At 50.0% G+C, this 22,412-nt stretch overlaps 1 protein-coding gene across 7 annotated transcripts in view; it reads right to left on the reverse strand.

Annotated features, from left to right (window-relative positions):
- CELF5 (CUGBP Elav-like family member 5) overlaps nucleotides 1-22,412 on the reverse strand; it is a 42,003-nt gene that overhangs the window by 19,176 nt on the left and 415 nt on the right. For 2 of the 7 annotated variants that reach the window (XM_052802095.1, XM_052802094.1), the window contains exons 1-3: nucleotides 21,561-21,944; nucleotides 14,773-14,855; nucleotides 1,059-1,110 (exon numbers count right to left, since the gene is read on the reverse strand). In XM_052802095.1, coding sequence (XP_052658055.1) covers nucleotides 1,059-1,110; nucleotides 14,773-14,855; nucleotides 21,561-21,861 — 436 coding nt within the window. In that variant the 5' untranslated portion in view covers nucleotides 21,862-21,944. Of the gene's footprint in view, nucleotides 1-1,058; nucleotides 1,111-14,772; nucleotides 14,856-21,560; nucleotides 21,948-22,412 lie in introns of those variants that run through there. The other 5 variants (XM_052802099.1, XM_052802093.1, XM_052802096.1 and 2 more) reach the window with 5 other exon arrangements.

Consider the following 22,412-nt stretch of genomic DNA (forward strand, 5'->3'; position numbering starts at 1 on the left):
CAGGTGTCTTATCCCTCAAGTAAATAATGAAAAGTCACGGATTCTGTTTGGAAAAATTATCTGTCTTAAACAGATGAACAGTCTCACACAAATTCTCCCCTCCCCACCACTAAACTACTTTCAGAGGCAGCACCAACAGCACAAGGCATGGAGAGGCAGATGCAGGAATGGAGAGAAGAAGAAAAGAAATGTATTGGTAAGACAAGGAAAAGCGGCAAAACGAGTTCATAAATTTAGAAAGGGACGGAGTTGCAAACCTTCTCCACCTGGAGGAGGCACCTGAGCCGCTGTGAGCTCCCCATTAAAGTAACAGAGATTCTCCTGTTCCCAATCTTCCAGCTCTGAACTACTCACTATATGCTGCTCTAACAAAGGTGGTCCCCTGCAGGCTGACAACAACTCTATCTCAGTCCTAAACTCAAGATCCTTTCCCTTCAGACACTATTTCCCCATCACATGCTATTTTCTGCAACAGCACTTTGGCCCTGACAGTGTGATGGGGGCTGCTGCAGGCCTGAGAGTGGAGAGGCTGAGACAGTCCAACAGTGATGGGGGAGGCAGAGGAGTGAGCTTCAGACAGGAGAACCAGCCGTGGAGCAGTGAGCTGAATGGGTTAAAAAGCCAGTGCTGCTGCAGGGATCTGGCTTTTATTGGGCTGACCAGGTATATGGAATGAAGACACCTCTTCCCAACTGCTTACACCCTCCAGGACCCCTGGTGCCGTACACCAAAGTGCACGTCTGCTTCAGTAACCTCCCGGGGCAGACACTGTCAGGCTAATAGTACCCTCAAAGGGCTGCGAAAGAAAGTGGAGTGGACAGCAACATTATTACCCTTAGGACTTGGGGTGCTCTCAGCTGCCTGCGGTGCCAAGCTGAAAGCTCCCCATCAAAGCCTATTCCTAGACTCTCCTCCTGTCCCTCCAAATCCCTGCCACACACAAACATCCCTTCATACAGACTGCAGGGAGAGGAAGGCCAGGTCAGGACCCTGTCTGTTTGCTTGGTCCCCCTCACAAGCACAAAGCTGCCAAAGGAGAAACAAGGAGAGATGACAACTACCTCCACGGCTCTCGCTGTCTGCGGGTTTCACTTGAATCGGGCGCGCCATCTGCAATGAAAGAGAAATGCAGAGGGTTAGAGCTTGGCCCATCTGCCTGGCACATGGTGCTGATGGCAGTGGCACCAGGGTGCCCCTTTCTGCCTGCTGTGCAGAGTAGGAGAGTGGCAGAAGGGAACCAAGACATTGTGATGGCAACCAGAACCCTTGGAGAAGGGACCACATGGATTTCAGACTTCTCAGAAGGAAACCTGGTGCTTTTCCCTGCTCAGCTGCTTGCCTGCAGGGAACAGCTCTCCTGGAAATGCCCACCACGCATAAACTTTTGCCTCCTCAGACACAGCAAGCAGCAAAGAAAGGACTCTGGGGAAGCAGCTCATCACCATGAGACTGGAGCCTGAACAGTGGTCAGGGTGGCCTACGGTGAGACTATGCCTGGAAGCTCTTCCTGTGACGGCCCTGACTCAGTGCAGGCATGGTCACCTCACCTAATGGAGCCACTTACTTTCCTTGCAGGTGGGAGGAAAGACTCCCTTTGTACTTGGCTAGGAGCAGTACTGCAAGCAGGCATGTTATGTTTCCCCCTCCCCAGCCCTTATGCAGCCAGAGCTCTGTGCACCAGAGCGGCTTTGAAGAAGGGCAGTGCTGCTCTCCAGCAACGCCTCCTGGCCACAAGGGGAATGCTCAGGAGGAAAGTGACAAAATTCCTCTGGCTTCATTGTGGAGAAGAGCTGTTTACCTCTCTTGCACCCATTAGTGTCATCAGCAATAATCTGACCGCAAGCAACAAGCCTGAGGGGTAGCTCGCCTCACGTGATATGGAGACTCTCCAGGTAAGACAGAAGAACATGTCTACCCAAGAGTAGCTGCATTAAGTAACCCACAGCTTTAACTGTCTGATTTGCAAAGCAGGGCAAAACTCTCGTCTGCTGGAAAGCATGCATGTCCTATGCTGTCCAGAAAGGCAATTGACAAGCTGTAGCCTCCTTCCCAGGCTAGCAGGATCCAACCGAGCCAGAATCTCCTCCAGGGAATGGCGTACAAGGCAGATTTCCGCATTCACAGCACATCTCGCTCCATGTCTCTCAGCATCATCCACAGAGGCTGACAGTTACTTGAATCAGTGTCATTCATAATAAAAACAATTAGAATATCACAGGTAAAGCCTGCACACAAGTTGCAGGTCCAGAAACTGTCTGCTCTCTTAGGAAACACCCTCATGAAAAACAGCAACAACAACAAAAGAGAAAATGAAATCAAGCCATAGAAGTCACCAACTGAAATGCGTTTAGAAGCCAGCATGCAAAATGTGGACTCCTGTCAGTGTCCAAGTGGTGGCTGAGCCAGACTGACCAGAAACCAGAGGTAGAAGCCACATTCACAACAGCTGGAGGAAACCTGTGAAGTAACTTTGCAGTTCACAGGACAGAGATGCCAACCAGCAGGTGACAGGCTGCCACGGCGTGGCACACCGCTGCTGAAGCCTGACCGCTGGGCACAGGAGAGCGCTTGTGGCAGGTGGGGGCTGTGAGCTGGCTTCCACTGACTGGTGGATCTCAGGCAGGCTGAGCAGAAGCTGGGACCAGCCCCAGCCGATACCATCCCTGCCTCAAGGAGCAATATGGGGCTGCTTGGCAGAGCCAGACTGGCTGGCAGTTCTCCAAAGGAAGGCCAAGCTGCTGCCATGCTGCATCTCAGTTGGCAGCACTGCCAACTCCAACTCCATCTCCCAGGACTTGCTGTGTCATTTGGAGGAGAGGGAAAGGTTGAGGGTCCCTTTCCAACTCTCAATCAGCTGCATGGATTTGCAGAGTTCCTACCATCCCACTGTGCTTCCATGTGGCCCCAGTACGTGCAGCACTAGCACTCTCCAGCCTCTGGGCTGCTGCTCCCCCCAAGAGCTGCCAAGGACCAGGCATCTCTTTCAGCCCATGAGCTGAGTGGGATGTGGGGCAGGGGTCCAGAAGGATGCAGTCAGACATTGCTCCAGAAAGCCTCAGATTTCCTCACTGAGAGGCAGTGGCTCCTATCGCTGCTCACAGCCTCTGGCAATATGCCTGTGCAAGCCAAGGGTGGGAGTATTCCGGCAGCAGGCTGGGTGGGAGAGGGCAGGCTGCCCAGATGTGTGCTCGGAAGACAGGGCTCGGTGCGGAGCCAAGAGGGGCAGCTGGCCACCTCACTCCCCACTGCTCCCACAGCACTGAGAAATAGCTTTGTTTCTACGCAGGATGCAAAACCAGGATTAAGCTAAACAGATGGAGAGGGAGATGGAGAGACAGACTCGGATCTCAGCTTCTATGAGGAGCAAATCCATTTGGGGGGAGGGAGGGAGGAAGGGATGCCATGGAAGGCAAGAGCATCACACCCCCACGTGAGCAGGGACCCACCCGGGGATGCTGGGGCTGAGGGCTTGGGGCAAGGAGTGAGTCGGAAAGGATGGGGGGAGGCAAGGGAGGGGGTTAAGTACCTGAGGACATCTCCCTGTCCCCTCCCCCAACAGGGCTGTCACTCCAGCTCCCAGCACCTAGGGTAAAGGAGGTGTTGTCATGGAAACGGTTATTCACCACATGGAACCTGACATTTGTGGTTGCCATGGAAACCAGCTCTTGGGGGCATTCCCTCTGCTTCGCACAAAAGAGACATTTTGATATGATCTCTGGGGAGGGGGCCCCCTCTACCCATCTGTCCACCCCCTTCCTTTCCCCCCCATCCCAGGGACTGCTATGCAGCTGAGGGTGCACTGCAGGGCCTGCCCCTGGAACGGTGAGCCATGGCTGGCCCTACTGAACCTGCCTGCCACGAGTGACTGCACCCCACAAGGTCACACACCCACAGCAGGGCAGCACGCCCACAGCACAGTCGTGGCACAGTGCCTGCAAGACAGCACCGGTGGTAGAGGTGCCAGCACCAATGCCAGCACAGTGACGTAGGTTAGCACTGGTGCAAGTCTAGAAGCAGAGTCTGGATGCGGTGACAAGAGGAAGCCAGGCTGCCTAGGGTGAGATCAAGCATGTGGGCTGCTCTGCACCCCACAGCTGTGGCCACAACTTCTCTCTTGCCTACTTGACAGACCACCTTGGCAGGGCACAGGAAGACTCACCCTCTGCCAATATCAGACCAAGCCCTTGGTCAAGGGCCACCCATTTCCAGAGACCTTGCCAGCTCCAGTAACTTTGGGAGCCACCCACCAAACTGAGGTCTGGTCTCTGGGCTGGTCTTCATCTGCTCTGGAAGATGTACGTAAAGAGGAGAAAACAAGATACAAGAAATTTGTCCAGATGCTGAGGCTTGGAGAAGGGCAGCAGGATTCTCTAGCTGCTGCTTCCTGAAATGGGAGGTCTCCCAACTGAGGCAGAGGCAGGCATGGTCCTCCTTGCAGAGAACTGGACACCCAGAGGCTTCCACAAACAGGACAACAACACTTTAATCCTTCTAAGTTCCATGTTGCCATCAAAAATGAACAAAATGTCAAAGGCCTCTGAAGCACAGGCGTGAGCCTAAAAACGCAAAGAGAGTCCACAGTTGCTTTAACTCAACAACATATGTCTCAAGGCCTTGAGAAGTGTCCCTGTGGGGTCCTAAACTTTATATACAGGTCTCAAAGAAAGAGCTCTGTCCCCTACAGCAACTCAACACACAGAAAGGATGGTCAAGCTTCACCCCTTCCATTTGAGGGAGAAAGAGGTTAACAGGACAGCAGGGAGCACATGCTGCTGGCTTGCACAGCAAACTCTGGAAGCACAAATTCTTCTGGCCTCCAGTCATCATCTCAAGCTGCACAGTAATCAGAGAATACACCTGACTCTAAGAAAGCTGTATTTGTACATGCCCAGCTGGGCCCAGAATCCAAGAGAGTCAGGATGTGCCTGCCGCAAATTCCAAGTGCCAAGTAGATGCACGTGCACAGACATGCATGCCTTTACCGCACAAGAACATAAATATACATGAACACACATGTGGCACGGTGAACTTGAGCAAATGATTTATGAGCCTGTGCCTGTCTCACTAGCTGAGCTTTATTTTTCTCATTAAATTATTCAGCTGAGCGTTATTATTCTTCATTTCTGAAGAATATCACATTAACATTTTGCACATGCTGTCAGGCCACGGGCCAAATGTCCCTCACCCCCACACTTCATGGTCCTTCCTACCCGCTGCTAACGACAGACTAAGAGCTGTCAGCTCCAATGACCCACTGGACTCAAGAAACCTTCTGGAGCCACATGCAGCAATGGACACCAGGTAGGCAGCACATGGGAGGGGGCAAAGCTCCCACTGCCCCCCTTCAGCTTCTCCCTCACATTTGCCCTCATGGCTGGTTGCACACCTTCCCTTTCCAAACATAGCTGTGCTTACCCTCCACAGCCCACAGCTCTCACAGATGATGTTTCTCTGTCTGCATCGCTCTCCTGACAAGCACGCAGCCTTTGTTAGCTTGCTTTCTTTGGGGTTACTGGTGGGAAGCAACTGGCCAGCCTGATGAGGGCACAAAGCTATACTGACCACTGGAGTGTTACACGCTACAAAGCGCAGCAGGCACATTTCCTGCGTAGCCCTCAGGGAGCAGTGTGGATATATCCAGTGCTAGAGAGTCACTGCAGCCCAGAGGAGCCTAGAGATTTCTGGGGAAGAGGCAGGCGTGAGAGGCCTTGCTGGCAAGTGTCTAGATTACATCGCACCCCATCCCCAGCATCTGGTCAGCATAGAGAAATGAGGAATTGTCCTCTGTCTGGGCTTCCTCCCTGCGTTCAAGGAAATGCTCCCCTACCCTTGTAGCACTCTTAGGATCAAGGATCTAAGGAAAATTCCTGGCCCTGCTAAAGTCAGAGGAAGCTTTGCTATTGGTTTCACCAAGGCCAAAATGCACCATTTCTCTCACCACACCCCAGAAAAACCCTTCTGGAAGTGAACTAGCTCCCCATATTTACACCAATGCCCAGCATTAGCTGCCATCTCAGCAATCTGGTAGCCACGTTCTCCAAAGAGGAGCAGTGACCCCTAGCTCTCACTTCCTCAGCTTTCAAACTGCAAAAGCTGGATAGAGGGAGAAAGCCCCCTGGGATGGCAGGGCAAGCCTCCCTATTAATTAGGAGTAAGTGATGTAAAATAGCCCCTCAGGTGCAATGCAGGGGAACCTCATAGCATTAAGAGGGTCAGAGGCAGAGAGCATGAAACACGCAATGCAGGCTGGCTCCTCTGGGACATGAGGAACCAAAAAGCATCCAAGGCCATTGGCAGAATTAGGTCCTGGGCTCTTAGGCTTTGCAAATTGTGGGCTAGTCCTCTTCTGGCCAGTTAAAAATGCCCTGCCTGAATGATCATACCACTTCTAGCTGCACAGAGCACATAAATCCAAATGCTAATTTGCTCATTTGGATTCTGTTTCTGGTCAGGAATGCAAGCAGTGATGGATTGGTGCCAGTCTCAGTGCTCAACTTTCCTGCTTGCAAATTTCCACTGACATCTCAGTGTACCTCAGTCCTATCCAGAAGAACCATCCTTCCCTGAGAAAGGGGAGTTGTCTCGCACAGAAACATGAGCAACATTAGCACCAAGCACCATTCCAGCACAGTTCTAAAGGCTGCTTATGAGTTCACCCCATCCAATCCCATTATGAAGGAGACAAAGATAATTATGAGTACCGTGTTCCAGGTGGAGGAATCAAGGCATGTGATGATGAAGGTCATGCAGGAAGTCTGTGGCAGAAGCAGGATGCAAAGTCCAGAGTCCAAACCACACAGCTCCTGCCTGCATGGCTAAGGCCATCTCTTTTTGCACAAGCAAGGAAGATTGTTGGAGGATTTCACCCAGCTGCTTTGTGTCACCAAGAAGGGGACTCAAACTCCAACTCCTCTCACAGTTTTCTTTGGGAGGTATTTTCCCTATCCCCAGAACAGAGGGCAGAGCAGGGAAGTTATCCCCCATTCCCCACCGAAGCTGAGCACATGCAGGAATCAGCAAGCAGACACCCGAGCAGCGTGCGGGCCACAACACACATGGACTGGCTGCTTTGCCTCTTCGATTCTCTACTGCTCTGTGTTTCTTCTCCCTTAACACAGTCAGACATCCCTGTCCCCACCGTAGCTAGTGCTGCTCTGGGAGGAAGGCAAGCAACTTATCGCCATGACTCAGAAAGCCTTTGGATCTCCCTGGTATCTCTATGGGAGTGACAGCACCATTACTGTGCATTAACATCAGACAATCAGCAGGGAGGCCAGCCCAACACAGCAATTACAGCTCCTATCATGTACGTGACTGTTTGGCGGACACATTTAAGCGTGGTCTCTCAGGACTCCATGGTCAGTCTGTCCTCATGGGGCTCCTTCCTTCATGTTTCAGTGCACCGCAGGGCACTGCATCAAGGAGGACATTAGATGATCTTCCCTGTTGCCATGATCTCTTCTTGTCACTTGTGATTAATGCAACTGAAGGTCAAAGGAGCTTTTAGGTGAGAAGAGTAAAGTGCCAACTTTCTCAAATCCTTTTCTACAGGTATTAGGACAAGAGGCTCCCCCAGGGGCAACAGGAAGAAAAATCCTGGGCCAAAGGCAGGCAAGTACCTTTCTGGTTTCAAGGGGGCTTTTCAGCAGTGCAGAGAGTAGTAGTATTTGGCCCCAAACTTCCTCCTGCTCCTCCCCACTCTTGCAAGACAGGACTAAAGGAACTGAAAACCCCAAAAGCTCCTCTAGCAAGTTCGTCAAGACCACAAGAGATCATTCTGGCCACCAGAAAGCCACGGGCCTGAGGGCACAGGCACAGCTTGGTGCTCAGGCCTGCGTCAGCTGCAGAATCTTGCTTCAGCAGAGACCGGGTCTTGCCATCCTCAGCTTGCCCAAGGAGGCCCTAATCACAGGAGCCACTCCCAGCTCAAAGTAAGGTGGAAAGTGCTTAGCAGGCCTACAAAAAGCAGGAATAAGATGCTATGAGATGGGTCACCAAGTTACTCTGAGCAAGTGCAAGCTCCAGAGGGGAAAGCTGGGAGCACTGCCACACTCACCTGGCTTTGATCGTTCTGTCAGGCTGTTTGGAGAAGACATCCAACATCCATCTTTCCCTGTGCTCACTGGTGGTCCAGTGAACATGCTCAGGTGCTTCTCCATGCACAAGTGGGAGCCTCCAAGCACCTCAGCAAACCGGTAAAGGGCAGAGCAAGGGGCACAAGGAAGCCTGAGCTGACAGACACAGCCAGGTCTGCAGAGCACTTGCACAGGCCTCTCATGGATGTGCTGGAAGGTTAACATGCTGCGGTCGGTCTGGGCCTGACAGCTGGGGGTACTGGCAGTTCCTCAATGCAGCCATGCCCCCACCTCTTCTCCCCCCACACCAGGTTAATTACAGCAGCTGGGGAAAGAGGTCTCTGCTAATTTAACACGCTTTGGTGGCTGCGGACAGGGCCAAGCAGACAGCAGCAGGGACCCTCCACCCCAGCTGCTGCACACAGGCCGAGTGCACCAGTTCCCATGGCAACCGTTAATGGTCCGAGCAGTGCAAAACCTCCTGCAATAATGACGTGCCCATGGGAAAATCCACTGAAAATGAGCCCAAGTCCCAGTGCCACCGTAAGAACACCGTGAGCCATCTCTTCTCTGGGCTGAACAACAAAAGTTATGGCTGATATTAGACAAACTATTTCACTTTGGGGATGCTCACAGACTGGAAGACAGGCCCAGAGCAATTGCAGGATCTCCTTGGAGATACCCAAAACTCAGTTGGAGAAGGTCCCCAGTGATCTGATGTAGTTAGCCCTGCTTTGAGTGTGGTTTAACCAGAGACCCCAGAGGTCTCTTCCAACATAAACTATTCTGTGATTCTATGTCCATATTCACAAACATTTGTATGCATGCATGCATACATACCAGATGACCCCTGGGGAGATGGGAATGCAGAGTCATGCTCAGGAGTGTGGGTGCCTTTGCAAAGATGAAGGTCTGTGTGGGTCTGTGCGCAGGTGCGTGTGTGCATGTGTGTTCACGAGCACAGGTGAGCTCACCAGGAAACATGTCAGCTCTGGGAGACAAAAGTCTAAGCTCTGTGCTATGAGGAGATGCGAGAGCCCAGTTGCGTAAAGGGCAGCAATTTCTAGGGAGAAAGGGAGGCCCCTTGTGCACAGGACAGAGCCTGCATGCGTGCATTTTGGTAGCATGTGGGAATGGGTGCTCATCTTTAATTTCATTATCCTTCCAATTCTGTAGGCAGCAGGCACCAATGTTTGCCTTGGCAGCTTGCTCTCCCCCTGCCTCTTCAGGGTATGTACTTTGTAGGGCTGCTGCCTTGCCTAACTGCTAGTTCTCAGTCCCTTAAGCCAAACCCCCACCAGCATAAGCACTTGCAATTCTCTCTGCAGTGAACAGGCACTTCTGTTGCTCCTTGCCTAGGGGCTGCTTTAGCCCAGTACCTTCATGTCCTGGTGCTGCCATTTCAATGAGACAGCCTTGACATGCTCCTCTGTATTGCTACCTTCCAGTGATAACATTGCATGGCTCTCATGCATTTGCTGATACTGTCCATCAAACCTGCAGGATGGACACGGGAAAAAACTTCTCCACCCTGCCCTGCCCAAAGATTCAAACTACAGAGGCCACCTCAAAGATTAACAAGCAGAGTCCAGCTTCAGCCCCTAACCAAACATTCAGGCCCCCTGCGCCACTCCTCAGCATGCCTCCTAGCTTTGCCAGCTGCAATATCCTGCAGCGTTCACATGAAGAAACTTTCTGGTCCAGGCTGGCTTCACACCAGCACTTGTACAAAAGAGAGGGGAGGGGAGAATGAGGTGCTTTGACCTCTCTACCAAAACCCCTCGTCACCTGTGTTCCCTTATATCATCATGGGCTGTGGATCCTGACAGACGGCCCATGGTAAGCCCTTGCTCCTGGCAGCACCAGAGACAGCCTGCCCACAGGGGTACCCTCTGCTCAAGCTCTGCTGGGTCTCTGCATTAATCCTTGTGCCCAACCATCTGAGTTAGTGCTGCAGCATCTCAGCCCCTGGTGCATTCCCAGAGTCTCTCTCTGCTCTAGTGCTGCTGCTCTCTGTAATTTTCCATTCCTGTGTCCCTGCATTCCCAAGCCATCACTGCATCCATGAGTTCCCCCCGATGTAGCCACATTTCAGTACCCCCATCGCTGCTCTTAAACTGCCCATATTCCCAGCTTGGATCAATACCAATTTCTGCCACTTACTTGCCTACCTTTCAGCAAGCCTTTCTTTGTTCTGCATAGAAATAAAACTGTAACTGTACCTTGCCAGAAGAATTACTTTTTTAAACCTCCCCCCCTCCGCTTCTTCCCTCTATTCTTCTTCCCCTTCTTCTTCAGGAGCAATTTTATGCAATTTGCAACTGTCTGGCTGCAAATGAAAAGAGACACAAAGCGTTTCTGCGAAATATTGAAAAGCTGGCTGCTTCTCCCTCAAATTTCACTTAGCAAGAGGCTTTAACTTCGTGTGTGATCACTGCGTGTCATTAATAACCTCTCCAATTCCTTTCAGAACTCAGCAAAGTGAAGGCACAATCGTGAATCAAAGGCATGGGTTATTGAGATATAGTATCATTTCACCAAGCCAGGAAGGAGTGTGCCAGGGAGCGGGAAGAAGGTGAAACACTGCACTGCTAGGCTGGCTGGCAGCTGAAGAGGACACTAGATTTAGGAAGAAGCCTAAGGGCTTGATTCCCTCTCTGCTTTTCAGATCCAAAGATTTTGCCTCTGTTCGGCCTCCATGGGTTGTGTGTCTTTCCCCAAGCCCTGTGGACTCAGGCCACAAAGGGAGCTGGTTTCTGTTTTGTTCCTCTGGCAGATCTGTCTCCACCTCTGTTGAATCTTTGGAGCCCGTCAAAGTGCTTTATTGGGACTGAGTCAGACTTAATTGTGCAGTTCCCCAGCCTGTCCTCAGGGAGCAAAACTGGGGAACACGAAACAGGATCTTTGCACATGCAGGACGCATAAAGTACTGTGAAGGGCAGGGAGCAGGAGTGTGTCAGGCTGGCTAGGAGGTGATGCTGGGCAGAGAACTGGCCACAATGCTGGCACTGTCTATACGCTGCACACTGTGAGTTGCTGTGAGCAAGGTGTGATGTGCTTTCTGCTTGCCACATGTACCACCAGGGTGATGGGCAAACCTGTCTTACTGCATGCCAGCCCTTTGGCTGTGCTGAGGTTCACAGGTTGCTGTCCACATCTGAGGGCCCACACCACAGTGTGTGGAAACAGGCTCCCTGCCCACACAGCCGCAAGGCAGGGCACTCTTCCTGCTTACCCCAGCTGACAGCAAGGCTATGGATACATGGCATCCTTTTAAGCTCCTTAGTAAGACTGGGTGATGAGCCACTTCTGCTAATTCACTGAGGATGCACTTTACCTCTCTGTTCTAGGAAGCTTCATCCTTCCTTCCCCAAAGGAAGATTCACACAGTTGTTACTTCCAGACTGCACTGATAGCAATTTACCAGCTCTCCAGGCAACACAGGTGTTTTAGATAATACAATATACAGCTGACAGTCGTCTTGCTTTACACCCTGGGCACACTAGCCCTTACAAAAGGGGGTGAAAGCCAAAAAGCTGTCTACCTTCAGAAAAAGATGCTAAGCCTTACTGTCAAAAAATAAGCTTTTTTTTTTTTTAGTTTAAATTCTATTTAACTACCATACATCCAACAGCCCTCAGTTTAAAAATAAACAAGAATTTTGATCTCCCAAAAGGAGAACTTCCCAGAAATGCCATAAAAGCAAATAGAGACCGTGGTGATTTCTATTGACTTGTGTGGAAAACCTACAATATAAATATACATATAAATAAATATAAAACCTCAGGAAAGCTACACTGCAGGTATGGCCCTGCAAGAACAATGAGGCAGCATTCTTAGACGGGCTGACATTGCTAGCATCAGACCTGGATGGCCTAAGCAATATCTCTGTGGGCACAGGTCTACCCAGTGACAGACTTGGAAGAGAACCCAAAAGTCCTGCTCCAGCTGCCTGATCACAGCCTAAGGACCCATCAGAAACCATATCAAAGCACTTCCATAAGTCTGTCCTTACCCAGTCTAGACTAAGAAAGCCATTGGTCTCTATTCAGGTCCATGAACTGTTGAGATCAGCCACTGGTCTCTGCATTGAAACCAACAAAGGAAGGTACTTGGGTACTTGTGGCACCTATGGTTGCTTTGCAATACAATGGCAAGTGTAGGATTACCAACAAGATCCTTTTTATGCCAGTTTGATCCCTTGCTGTCTCTAAACATGCTGATACTTGGTCGTACATTCACATAACAGTTTGTGTCACCCTACACTGATGTCATACACTCTTAAGCTTTCTTCCTGCTATTGCCATGTGCAATAAAGAGATAGTAAATGGGTAAAATGAACAAGAAATCGCTTGTTTACCAGACTACGGCCTATTTACTGAAATCCCAGCGGTGTGGTCCAGTACATTCTGTTCTCTGTCCTACACTAGGGTCTTCCTTGTATTTCTGGTGAGAGGCTTTGCCACTGAGTTCGGAAGATAATCTAGATGTGAATGTACAGAGACCAAATTTCATGGCCTTGTTCCCAAAATAGGGAAACAATCAGTTACTTAGCACTCCTGCCTGTGACTCATTTCCAGAGTATTCTCTGTGATTAGCTGGGTCAGAGGGATGGGTGATACTATACAGACACAAGAAAACCAGGCTAAGAAAACAGGACTGAAAGCTACCTCCAGTCACCCAGCCCATCTCCATGCCAAGACCAACTCTATGAACATCAGGATGGAGATCTGTTCCATTCTGGTAGTAACCATCCCCAAATGGCCACTAAAATGACCAAAGAGAGAGAATCCTGCCTTCTTGGTCATTGAGGGACTTTCCAAAAGAGAAACTAAATGTGATGATGTGGTGTATTGCCAGCCTGAAAATAGACAGCTTGAAATGCAGCACAGCTCATCTTCATCTTAATCCTGAAGCTTAATTACACCACACTGCTCATTAACTGTCTCCAGACAAACATGTTTGAAAGCACTCAGCTAGCACAGACTTCTTACTTGATCCCAAGCAGGTTCTTACACCTGCCTTAACATAAAAAGCCTTTAGATCACCACATTACAGATAAATTGCTGCTTTAAATATTACTCCATGCAGCACTCTACAACCACTGAGAGCACAAAGAGTAGAGAACATAGCGAAACATGCAACAAATTCCCAATGTAGAACTCCAGCAAAACTGAGATTGCCTTGAATCCACCGAGCCTCACATGAATAACCTTTCAGAGTCCCTCTACAGGTACTAGGCAGAGACATGTCTGTCTTCTCCATTGTGTTACACCACTGTACCACGACTCTTCACGACTGCTCCTCCATCCTTTGACTTGTTCTTATAGACTCTGTCAATTCTGCCCTGGACCAACACACACAGAAGATTACATTGCTTTAGCCTGAAAGGCTGACCTTTTCCCCTCACACAAAATTAACTCAAACAGTATTTGAGCACCTGGCTATCTGTACTCTTCCCCCTTGCTGCCCTGAGATAACCTGGAACAGTAAAGATCCTATTAAGCAGTAATTAAGTTACATGCATTTTCCAGCCCTCAAATGCCAACACAGGCCCATGCAAAAAGGCAGCACAGGTAAACAAATATGGAAAAGGATGTGTGCATGTGGAGGTCTTGAGGGGAGCTGGGAGAGGTGAGGGAAGCTATTTGGATGTGTATGGGTTAAAAAGAAAATGTTATGGTTAAGAATTCCTAACCTCTCTCCAGAGACCCCTGGTTTACATTAATTATTCCATTGCCTTGAGCACTCAGGGCCTCCTGTGAGCTTCTGTCTATAAGTACTCAACTCCTCCACCTACTCACCTCCAAACAAATCTTTACAACGTGCTCAATCAACCCCCTCAGCGCAGCAAGGGAACTGCCCGGTCAAAGCTCTCAAGTCATACCAAAACAGGCATGGCAACAATTCAGAACTCGTATCAGCTCACCAGCAGGTCCCAGAGAGGCAGAGGACTTCCCTGCCAGGGGCAACCTGCTCCACAGTGCCTGGCTGCCTGCGATCACTACTGCACTTTGCTCCCAACACCAGCTGTGGAGCGAGCAGGACCCAGGAACAGACCACAGCTAGTTCAGTCGTCTTGGTCTCACCTGTCTTGGTCTCACCTATATAACCCATTTCTCTTCCAAAAAATGGGATGCGGCAAGTGGTTTTTTTTTTCTTCTGAGAAGCTGATCCAACTCAGCCACTGCACTAGAAGTCATTCTGGGTCCTGCACAGAGCCACCCAACAAATTGTCTAGGCACCCTGTAGGGCAATGGCAGACTAGGAGCAGATGCACCAGGAAGTTCTGCACACCTGGAAGAAAAAGGTCTGGTACCCTATCCTGTCAGCTTTCCAGCATGCCCACTGTGCAGGCTGGGCCCACGCACTTCACCCCAAAGCCCACAGCTCCCTAGTTTCAGGGACAGATAGCTGTAGATGTCGTGTCACACCACAGAGACCAAAGAGCAGCACAGAAATAGGCTTGGCTGGAGTTACACAGGGCAGCCTTGGCAAGGTGGAGAAGAGCAGCAGCTCTGTGAAGAGCAGCACTGTGCTTTGGCTCCCACATCCCTCTTCTAACCCCCAAATCACACATCTCTTTCACAAGCAGGAAAATTAATCTAAGTCACTTCTCACCCTCACTCCCTCCCCTGACAGTCCCCCATTCACCTGCCCATGACATGAGCTCCAGACACAATTCACCAGGACTTACCCCTGGCAAAGTCTTCTGTTCATGCAGTGCTGTCTGGGCTTTGATGGCAGAGTCTCTGGCACAGTATGTGAGGAATGCACAACCTGCAGTGGATACAGCAAGTGTCAAGTTAGACATGTAATTGCAGATGCACATCGACACATTACTCTTTGGTAACAGCAAGTGCCCAAAGTACAAGACCTACAGATGCTGCTGGTCTGTGCAGCATCTGGTTCCAGCAGACCTCCGTCCCAACATTTCTGCTCAGGTACAGAGGAAGTGCCTAGGACAGCCCTTGTGCAAGACCTGAATTTTTACCAGGGCGGGGGCAGAGGGGGAGGCTTGCTAATTAAAGGTGCAAATGTTACATAATTTGGATGTGTCAAAGACTCTAGGAAAAAAGACAAAGAAACGACATTAAAGGATTTGCACGCCCCATCCAAGGTCTATTGAAGTCTGTTGAAAAGGATCCCAGTGAATCAACTAGGTTTGAAACAGGTGTCGAACAAGGGGAGAAACAACAGGAGAGTAAAATGCAAGCTAACACTGCCTGTGGGAGAAACAGCCCAAAACACATGGATCAGAGGAGATGCAAGGACTGGTATGATTGATTATTGATTTAAAAAAAAAAAAAAAAAAAACAAGCAAGGAAAGAGGAAAAGCGTCTGGGATTTTAGGCTCATATGAAAGCTCCGTGATCCAGATTCACAGAACCATGGAAAGCTACAGAAGGAGAGGCCTGGCTTTCTGTGCCATACATACACCCATACAATGTGCACAAACACACACAAATATACATTACAAGGGAAATACAAAGAACAGCAAAGCATAATGCATTCTGCAAGGGCCAACTTAAGCAGCAGGATGAAAAGCACACGCAAAAGGCCAGATCCTGACATTCTTAGTCAAGATTTGACTCAACATCTTAGCCTAAAACTGGAGCCAAGGGAGGAGGGGAGGAGCTGTAGCCCCTCCAGGAAGAAGAGGGATCATCTTTGGGTGCTCTGATGCTAAGAATAATCAAATGAAACTAAGCAAAGGAAAAATTTGGCTGGTTATCAAGAAACATTTCCTAGCAGAGAGAGATTTGTTGGACTGTGGAATGATCGCCCCAGGGAAGTGCCTGGAGCTCCATCACTTGAGCTGTTTCAGATGAGGATGGGCAAAGCACTGGAGAATAGACTCAAACGCTAGAATGCATCTGACCCCCTCACTCACCCCCTCCTATTCACAGTGGCATTTCACATCCTAAGCAAAGGCACGACGCGTCCTTTCAGCTTGTTGCTAAATGTCCATGTCTATATTGTTGTGCTGGGGCTGCAGATGCATTGTTATAGCCAGAGAGGCCTGTTCTTTTGCCCCCACCTTCTTGTGCCTGGTTTGGAGTACTCCAAAGCCGCTTCAGCTCTCCATGGATCCAAAGGTGGATTCAGGACAGGGGCTGTCTGGACCAGTCCCTTCCACCCCAGAGTGACTCCATGGTACACAACACTTCCAGGTCACACAGAAGTCAGCTGCTTGGGACAATTCCTACCCATGGCAACAAGATTACAATCTTCTTCCATCACAGCTCTAATAAATTGCTGCAGCTAAGCAAATCACATCTGCCCTCACAGCTCTTGCTAGGGAAAAAAAACCCTCCACAAACAGCACAGAAGTATTAGATATCTCTAACAGGTAACTAGAACTCCTTATTGTCCAGGTTTTGAACCGAGCATGCTGCACCAAGGCCAGATGTGGGATCACCAGTTAATTTAACAAATGCAGTGAGGCCAAGAAGCATGCAGGTAACCTTCACTTCTCACGGCAAAGGCAGCTAGTTCTGTTGCGAGGGGGAAGCACCCCTTCGCTTTACTCTCCTCTCGCAGACTGCTGTGATGTCAAGCATCAGGAAAAGCCTCAGAAGCACCTGTATAACCAGAGAGGTTACAGAAATAGAAACCCTATTTCTAACAGATATGGAGGCCTGGTCACCAAAGTCCCAAACGCAGATGCTTCCCTGATTCCACCTGCTGCTCCAGTCTGCTACTTTGCAAGTCACACGAGACCCATTCTAAGACAATCAGGGTCAGGTTTAGCACACAAAACTCTGAAATCAGGAGTTGGAAATAAGCAATTTATTCCACGGAGAGCTTCAGTGCATTGGTACCGTGTCCACGTGCTATGAAGACACCATCCTTGCCCCAGGAGAATTAGCCATCAAACCTAAGAAAACTAAGGACAGAAGATAGAAGTCTACATGAAGCTACCTGCTGAGTTAAGCACTCAAACCCAGTCCCCAAGTCCTAATTCCAGTGCTCAGGAATATCAAAACTGAGGTAATGCACAGTGGCAGGCTCAAAAACCTCAGCCCATGGGAGGACAAGGATAAAATGAGGATTGGACAAAGGTGCACCATTTAGTGGGGATAAAGGAGAAACACTCCTCACACAGGGATAGAAAGTTATTTTGCAAGATCCTGTCATCATGCCAGATCAGGGAATTGTAAAGCCCAGCAACACCTACATCCACCAGCACCAATACAAAAAAGTGCCATGAATCCCCTCCCTAGAGCCCTCTGGTCCTCCTCTTCCCTACAGCAAAGGTAGCCCAAAATACTGTTTGTCTTTTAGGTGCTCAGGTATCTGTACCAAGAGGTAGCAGCCTCTGGAGACAGAAGCATCCTGCAGCTATGGAGCCTGAAGATACCTCATTCAAACCTCCTGCTTCACTCCCAGGGCAATCCTTGCTGCTGCTCTGCTTTTCAAGGATGTGGATATTTGCTCAACAGAAGCCAGCTTGTACTCCCTCCCTTCACTCAAGCATGAAACAGCACGTGGGCAGCTTCTAACAACAGGCTGTGTCTGGGCTGGACTGGGACAAGCAAGCCTATAGGCACAGGACAGCCCTGTCCACTGCTCTGTCCCTGAGTTCTCCATGTCTCTAAGCTTTCAGGACATTCAGCTCATTCATTTCATCTCATTCCTGCTTCCCAAATGGCAGGAATCTGGGAGGCTGTACTGGCTGTGGAAAGGAGGAAGCTAAAAAGGTCAGCTACATCCTTTGGAAAACATGATTTCTGTCCTCCACAGCCAGATGTTTTGGAGGTAAGATGCAGGAGTCAATTCTATTCTCTTTGCAAAGTCCTGGTCAGAAATACAGAAAGGAGTTTTGCAGAAACAGTACACTCTAAGCCTAATTGTCTAAACAAATATTTGCAAAAAAGAATCTTCCTTCCTGGAGAGACATTATCTCTTGCAAACTAACTCTTCAGCTACTCCTTAGGATGCAGCAAGTAAGTGAAGCACCAGGCATTTTCCACAGCCTCCCCTTGTCCCCTGCCTTCACCCAGGTACCTGAAGCTTACAGAACTACCAGAGGCTCAAGGAATGCCACGTTTTCCCAGCTAGGAAGGGTTTCCATGCTGTGACAGGACCCTGCTTACCATGTCTGTTACGGGTTCTTCAGGCTCCTAAATCTTTGAGCCTGACAGAGTCACCCAGGGATCCACTCAACAGGGAGATGTCCACAGAGGTGCAAAGGGACTCATCACTCTCACTAGGTTTTCTCACTTCCACATTTCCTGCTTTAGTTAACAACAAACTCAGGTCGACAAGCTTATGCCCCTTTGGGCACTTCTAACACCAAGTCAGTTATGCCTGCTGAGACATGGGACATGGTGTTAAAAAGTGCTGGCCTTGAAGGTTCCAGGCACCTGGCCAAACAGGTGGTGTTGATGATCCAGTCACACAACAGGGAAGCATAACAGCACCCAGAGCACTGTCTATAAAATCAAGCTGTTACAAGTCCTAAATGGGGGAACTTGCACCGGAGCTGCTGCTGAACAGTGAGAGCTGTGACCCCCGGTGGCCACAGATGCCTCCACCATTGTCTGCTTCCTCTGCGGACTGAGTGACTCGTCATCTTTTACATGATTTTCAAGTCTAGATTATGATTGTTCCATTGATACAGCAAACCATGTATTAAAATCTTACCTGATCTGCAAGGGGTCCAGGCGATTATAAATCATAAGTTAAGTTGTATTATAAATTCTGTATTACGCCACTTCTAGATTGTACTACAGTGATTCTGCTTGTAGAAATCCTGTGCCATTCTAATAATAAATTCTGTGCTATACTAATCATAAAATTCTGTTAAGAAAATAAAGCTTTAAGTGTAACTATGACTTAGTGCCATCATCATTCTGCCAAGGATCTCTAAAATAACCTGTATGTCCCCTTAGTGTCAGGTGACACCACCCTACTCCCACTGGCTCCAGGAGGGTTTCCAGCCCCCTGTAAGCAGAACCTAGGCTAGTTCCACTTGCAAGAGACTGCAGGGGGGGAAAAAAAAAAAAAAAATATTCTGTGCCTGATCCTCCCTACAAACCACACATTGACTCTGGGATTTACAGTCCCTTCAGATCCTAAACATTACTCCAGACATCAGCAGTCTAAAGCCTTGAGCAAGAAAAGACTGTCAGTCTACAGAGGACAGGGGTCTCTAGATTCAGCCTAGCATTAGAAATCACATCAAATATTCCAGCAGGGGAAGCATGGTGTCAGCAGGGAGCTTATCTACAAGCCTGCAGGAGCTGAGTCAAAACTCAGCTGCCACTGAGGCAAGTTAGGCTAAGGTTGTTATTGCCTCCTTGCCCTTTGGAAAAGCCACCCATCTGTCCACACACTGTATGCTTCTCCACACACCCTGCGAGAGGGCTGCTCCTGTCCCTGCCATTCTCCTGCAGTTCAGTTTAGTATCTCACAGTCCAGAATCTCTCCACTTTCCCTACCACAGGCATTGCTAGGAAACCCATCCAGGAGAGCATAGTTGACACTCGTGGAGGAACTCCATTCTGCCCAATGCTGGAACACAAGGCCAAAAATTTCCACTTGATTCTCCCTGCTTGGTCTCCTCTGACCCATTCCAAAAGCCTGTTCAAATGTGTCCCTGCTCTTCCCGTGAAAACATTAGCTTTAAGACAAACACTGCCATTAACATGCAAATGTATCTGTGATTAACATAAATAGAAAAACTGCCTCATGAATAATATTAGGAGGCTGGAACAGTATCAACTACCAGTAGTCAGGTCACTGAAACATGAACAGTCAGGCATTAACAAAACCATTTCATAACAGTGCTCATAGTTCTAGCAGGCCTGCAAGATCCTCCTCTGCCTCCAGTGAATTCATCAGTTCTCAGCACCCATACAGGACAGTCCTAGCTAGCTCTTGGGTTCTCAGACTCTGCAGCCCAATTCACACCCTCCTGCCCCTGGCAGGCCTTTTCCACCCTTCCTTCCTCCCTCCCAGGGGACAGAGGCAGCTGCTCAGCTCCATGTCAAGCTGCAAGGCATTGCAAGCAGAGCTGCTGGGCTTTACCAGCAGCGCTGGCTTCTCTCACAACTGCTTCTCCCCATTTAGGGAAAGAAAGGGAAAAAGCAGATGGAAGCCGCATGTGAGCTGTCAACTGGATCTCGCTGCAGATCAGGGAACATGGAGAGAGAAAACTAAATCTGCTGTTACAACTGCCCCAGAAAGATTATGGCTTCTGTATGGCACAGGAATGAGTGCACAGTTATCCAGATTTGCCAAAGCCTTTCCCTGATCAGGGGCTGTGAAGCCCTGGCCAGCTCCTGTGACAGTCCTTCAGGCCACTGCGGCTTCTGGGTCAGGTCTGGCACCCTCCAGGCCTGCTAATGCTAACAGTAGCGGCGACTCCTCACCAGGCTGGCCTTCTCGCATGGAGCCCAAGCCAATGCAGCCAGACCTGAGAAGATGGGAGGGAAAGGCTGGGGTCAGGGTTGGCTGGATTGTAAGTCTAATTTCCTCGCTGCACACTAAGCCCTCGCCTCCCCCCGCTCCATCCTTGTGGAGGAATAACTTCTTTGGAGAGGTATATTGCCTATTCCCAAACCAGGCTGAGGGTCTACATGTAAACCCATGCCACCAGGAAAGGAATCCCAACCTTTCACTTTGTACAAAACAGGGCGGGGGGGGGGGGGGGGGGGGGGGAGCAGAGGAAACTGAAGGTGTGTGGAAATGACTGTACAATAGCCACCAGAAGAACCTACGCATCTCAATGGCCTTTTCTGAACAGAACAGAGCACCAACAACCCCTGACCAGCACCTGCATCCGCCTCAAAAGTGTCAAAACCAAAGGGACATATTTATTTTGCTGCAGGAATCCCGCATTTAGCAGCAAGTTAATGTCACACAGATCTGACTAATAAATACCAGTGCTGCTCCCTCTAATTTCCATATCTAAGTGGCAGATCCCTAGAATCTGTCTCCTGCCTGGAACCTGACCTCAGACCACAGTCTATATTTAATATGTCAACTGAAATGAAATGTGCAATCGCGTCTTGCCTTGGGCCCATTCTCCTCCTCACTGGGTTTGAAACCTGGCAACTCACTGTCAGATGGTAGCAGATTTGGACTCAGTCCCTTGCACACATAGACACACAAGCATATGGCATTTTGGTTCTGAAGTCCCAACCAGACATACTTCTTCACCTAAATTCAAGCCAGCCCAGCTCCCACAGGCTTCGATGAGGAAGTGTTTTCCTTTTGTGTTGGGGTTAGATTTGGCCTTTTGTTTGAAAATAAACTTATTTTTTCTGTTGTTCCCTTCCCTCTCTGTTCAGTCTGGAATGGTTTGAGTTGCCACGGCACCCAGTTTTTACCTTTCCTCCTAGATCTGAAAGCAAAGGCATCAGGACTGAATGCAACTCACACTCCCTCCAGTGCACACCAACACGTGACCCCATCACGAACCGTTTCAGGGCACAGAGGCCCAGGCTGAGCACTGACAGCTTTCAAGGTACTTACTGTAGCTTCCCTGCCCGCTTGCTCTATGCATGCCAGGGAGTGGTGCTGTGATCACTCTCTCAGATCTCACAGCAAACTGGGTCCGTGAATTCCCATTCGCGGCTGGAGCTGTGGTGATCACAAGATCCCAAACACCTGCCAGGGGTGGGCTAGAACCGCTCCACAGAAGGGAGGTGACATCCTGAACACAACAGCTTTTCAAAATACAGCTTTCAAACACAACAATAAGCGCAGCTAAACAAGCCTCCTCAAACTTTTTAGCATCCACTAAAAGGTCTTTCAGCGAAGACAGACCCCTCATCTATCCCAATCTATCATCAAGAAGGCCGCTCATCTATCCCAAACGCAGCTGGCAACGGCAGATCTGCGGCCGGTATTCTTTGTGACGCGGATTTTAAAACTGTAGCGCCGTATTTCCTGCCTGGGAGGAGGTCTGAGACCACCGGGAGGGTGGCCGGCCGCTCGCCGAGGGCTCCCATTTCAGCCCTAGCTGCCGCGACCTGCAACAGCCTCAGCCTGCCCCACTCTGCACATCGGCGCCTTTGTCACAGCACCCCACGCACCGGCGCGACCGGCGCCAGGCCGCGGGCTACCAGCGGGGTGCCCGGACCGGGGCGGGCGGGCTACCAGCGGGCACGGCGGGGCTGCGCGGGACTCCGGCGCAGGGACGCCGAACCCCACCTGGCCCACGGGGCCCACCCCCGCCCGTGGGCGCCGGCGATGCGAACCCTTTCCCGGGCAGCGGATCAGGGGGCGCGAGCCCCAGCCGAGGGGCCAGCGGCAGCACGTCGCGGTGGGTCACGCGTGGCCTGACCCGAGGGCGGGCAGGGGACGGCGGGACCCGCCGCCCTT

Source organism: Harpia harpyja, chromosome 11, assembly GCF_026419915.1.
Source record: "Harpia harpyja isolate bHarHar1 chromosome 11, bHarHar1 primary haplotype, whole genome shotgun sequence".
In the NCBI taxonomy this organism is placed as follows: domain Eukaryota; kingdom Metazoa; phylum Chordata; class Aves; order Accipitriformes; family Accipitridae; genus Harpia; species Harpia harpyja.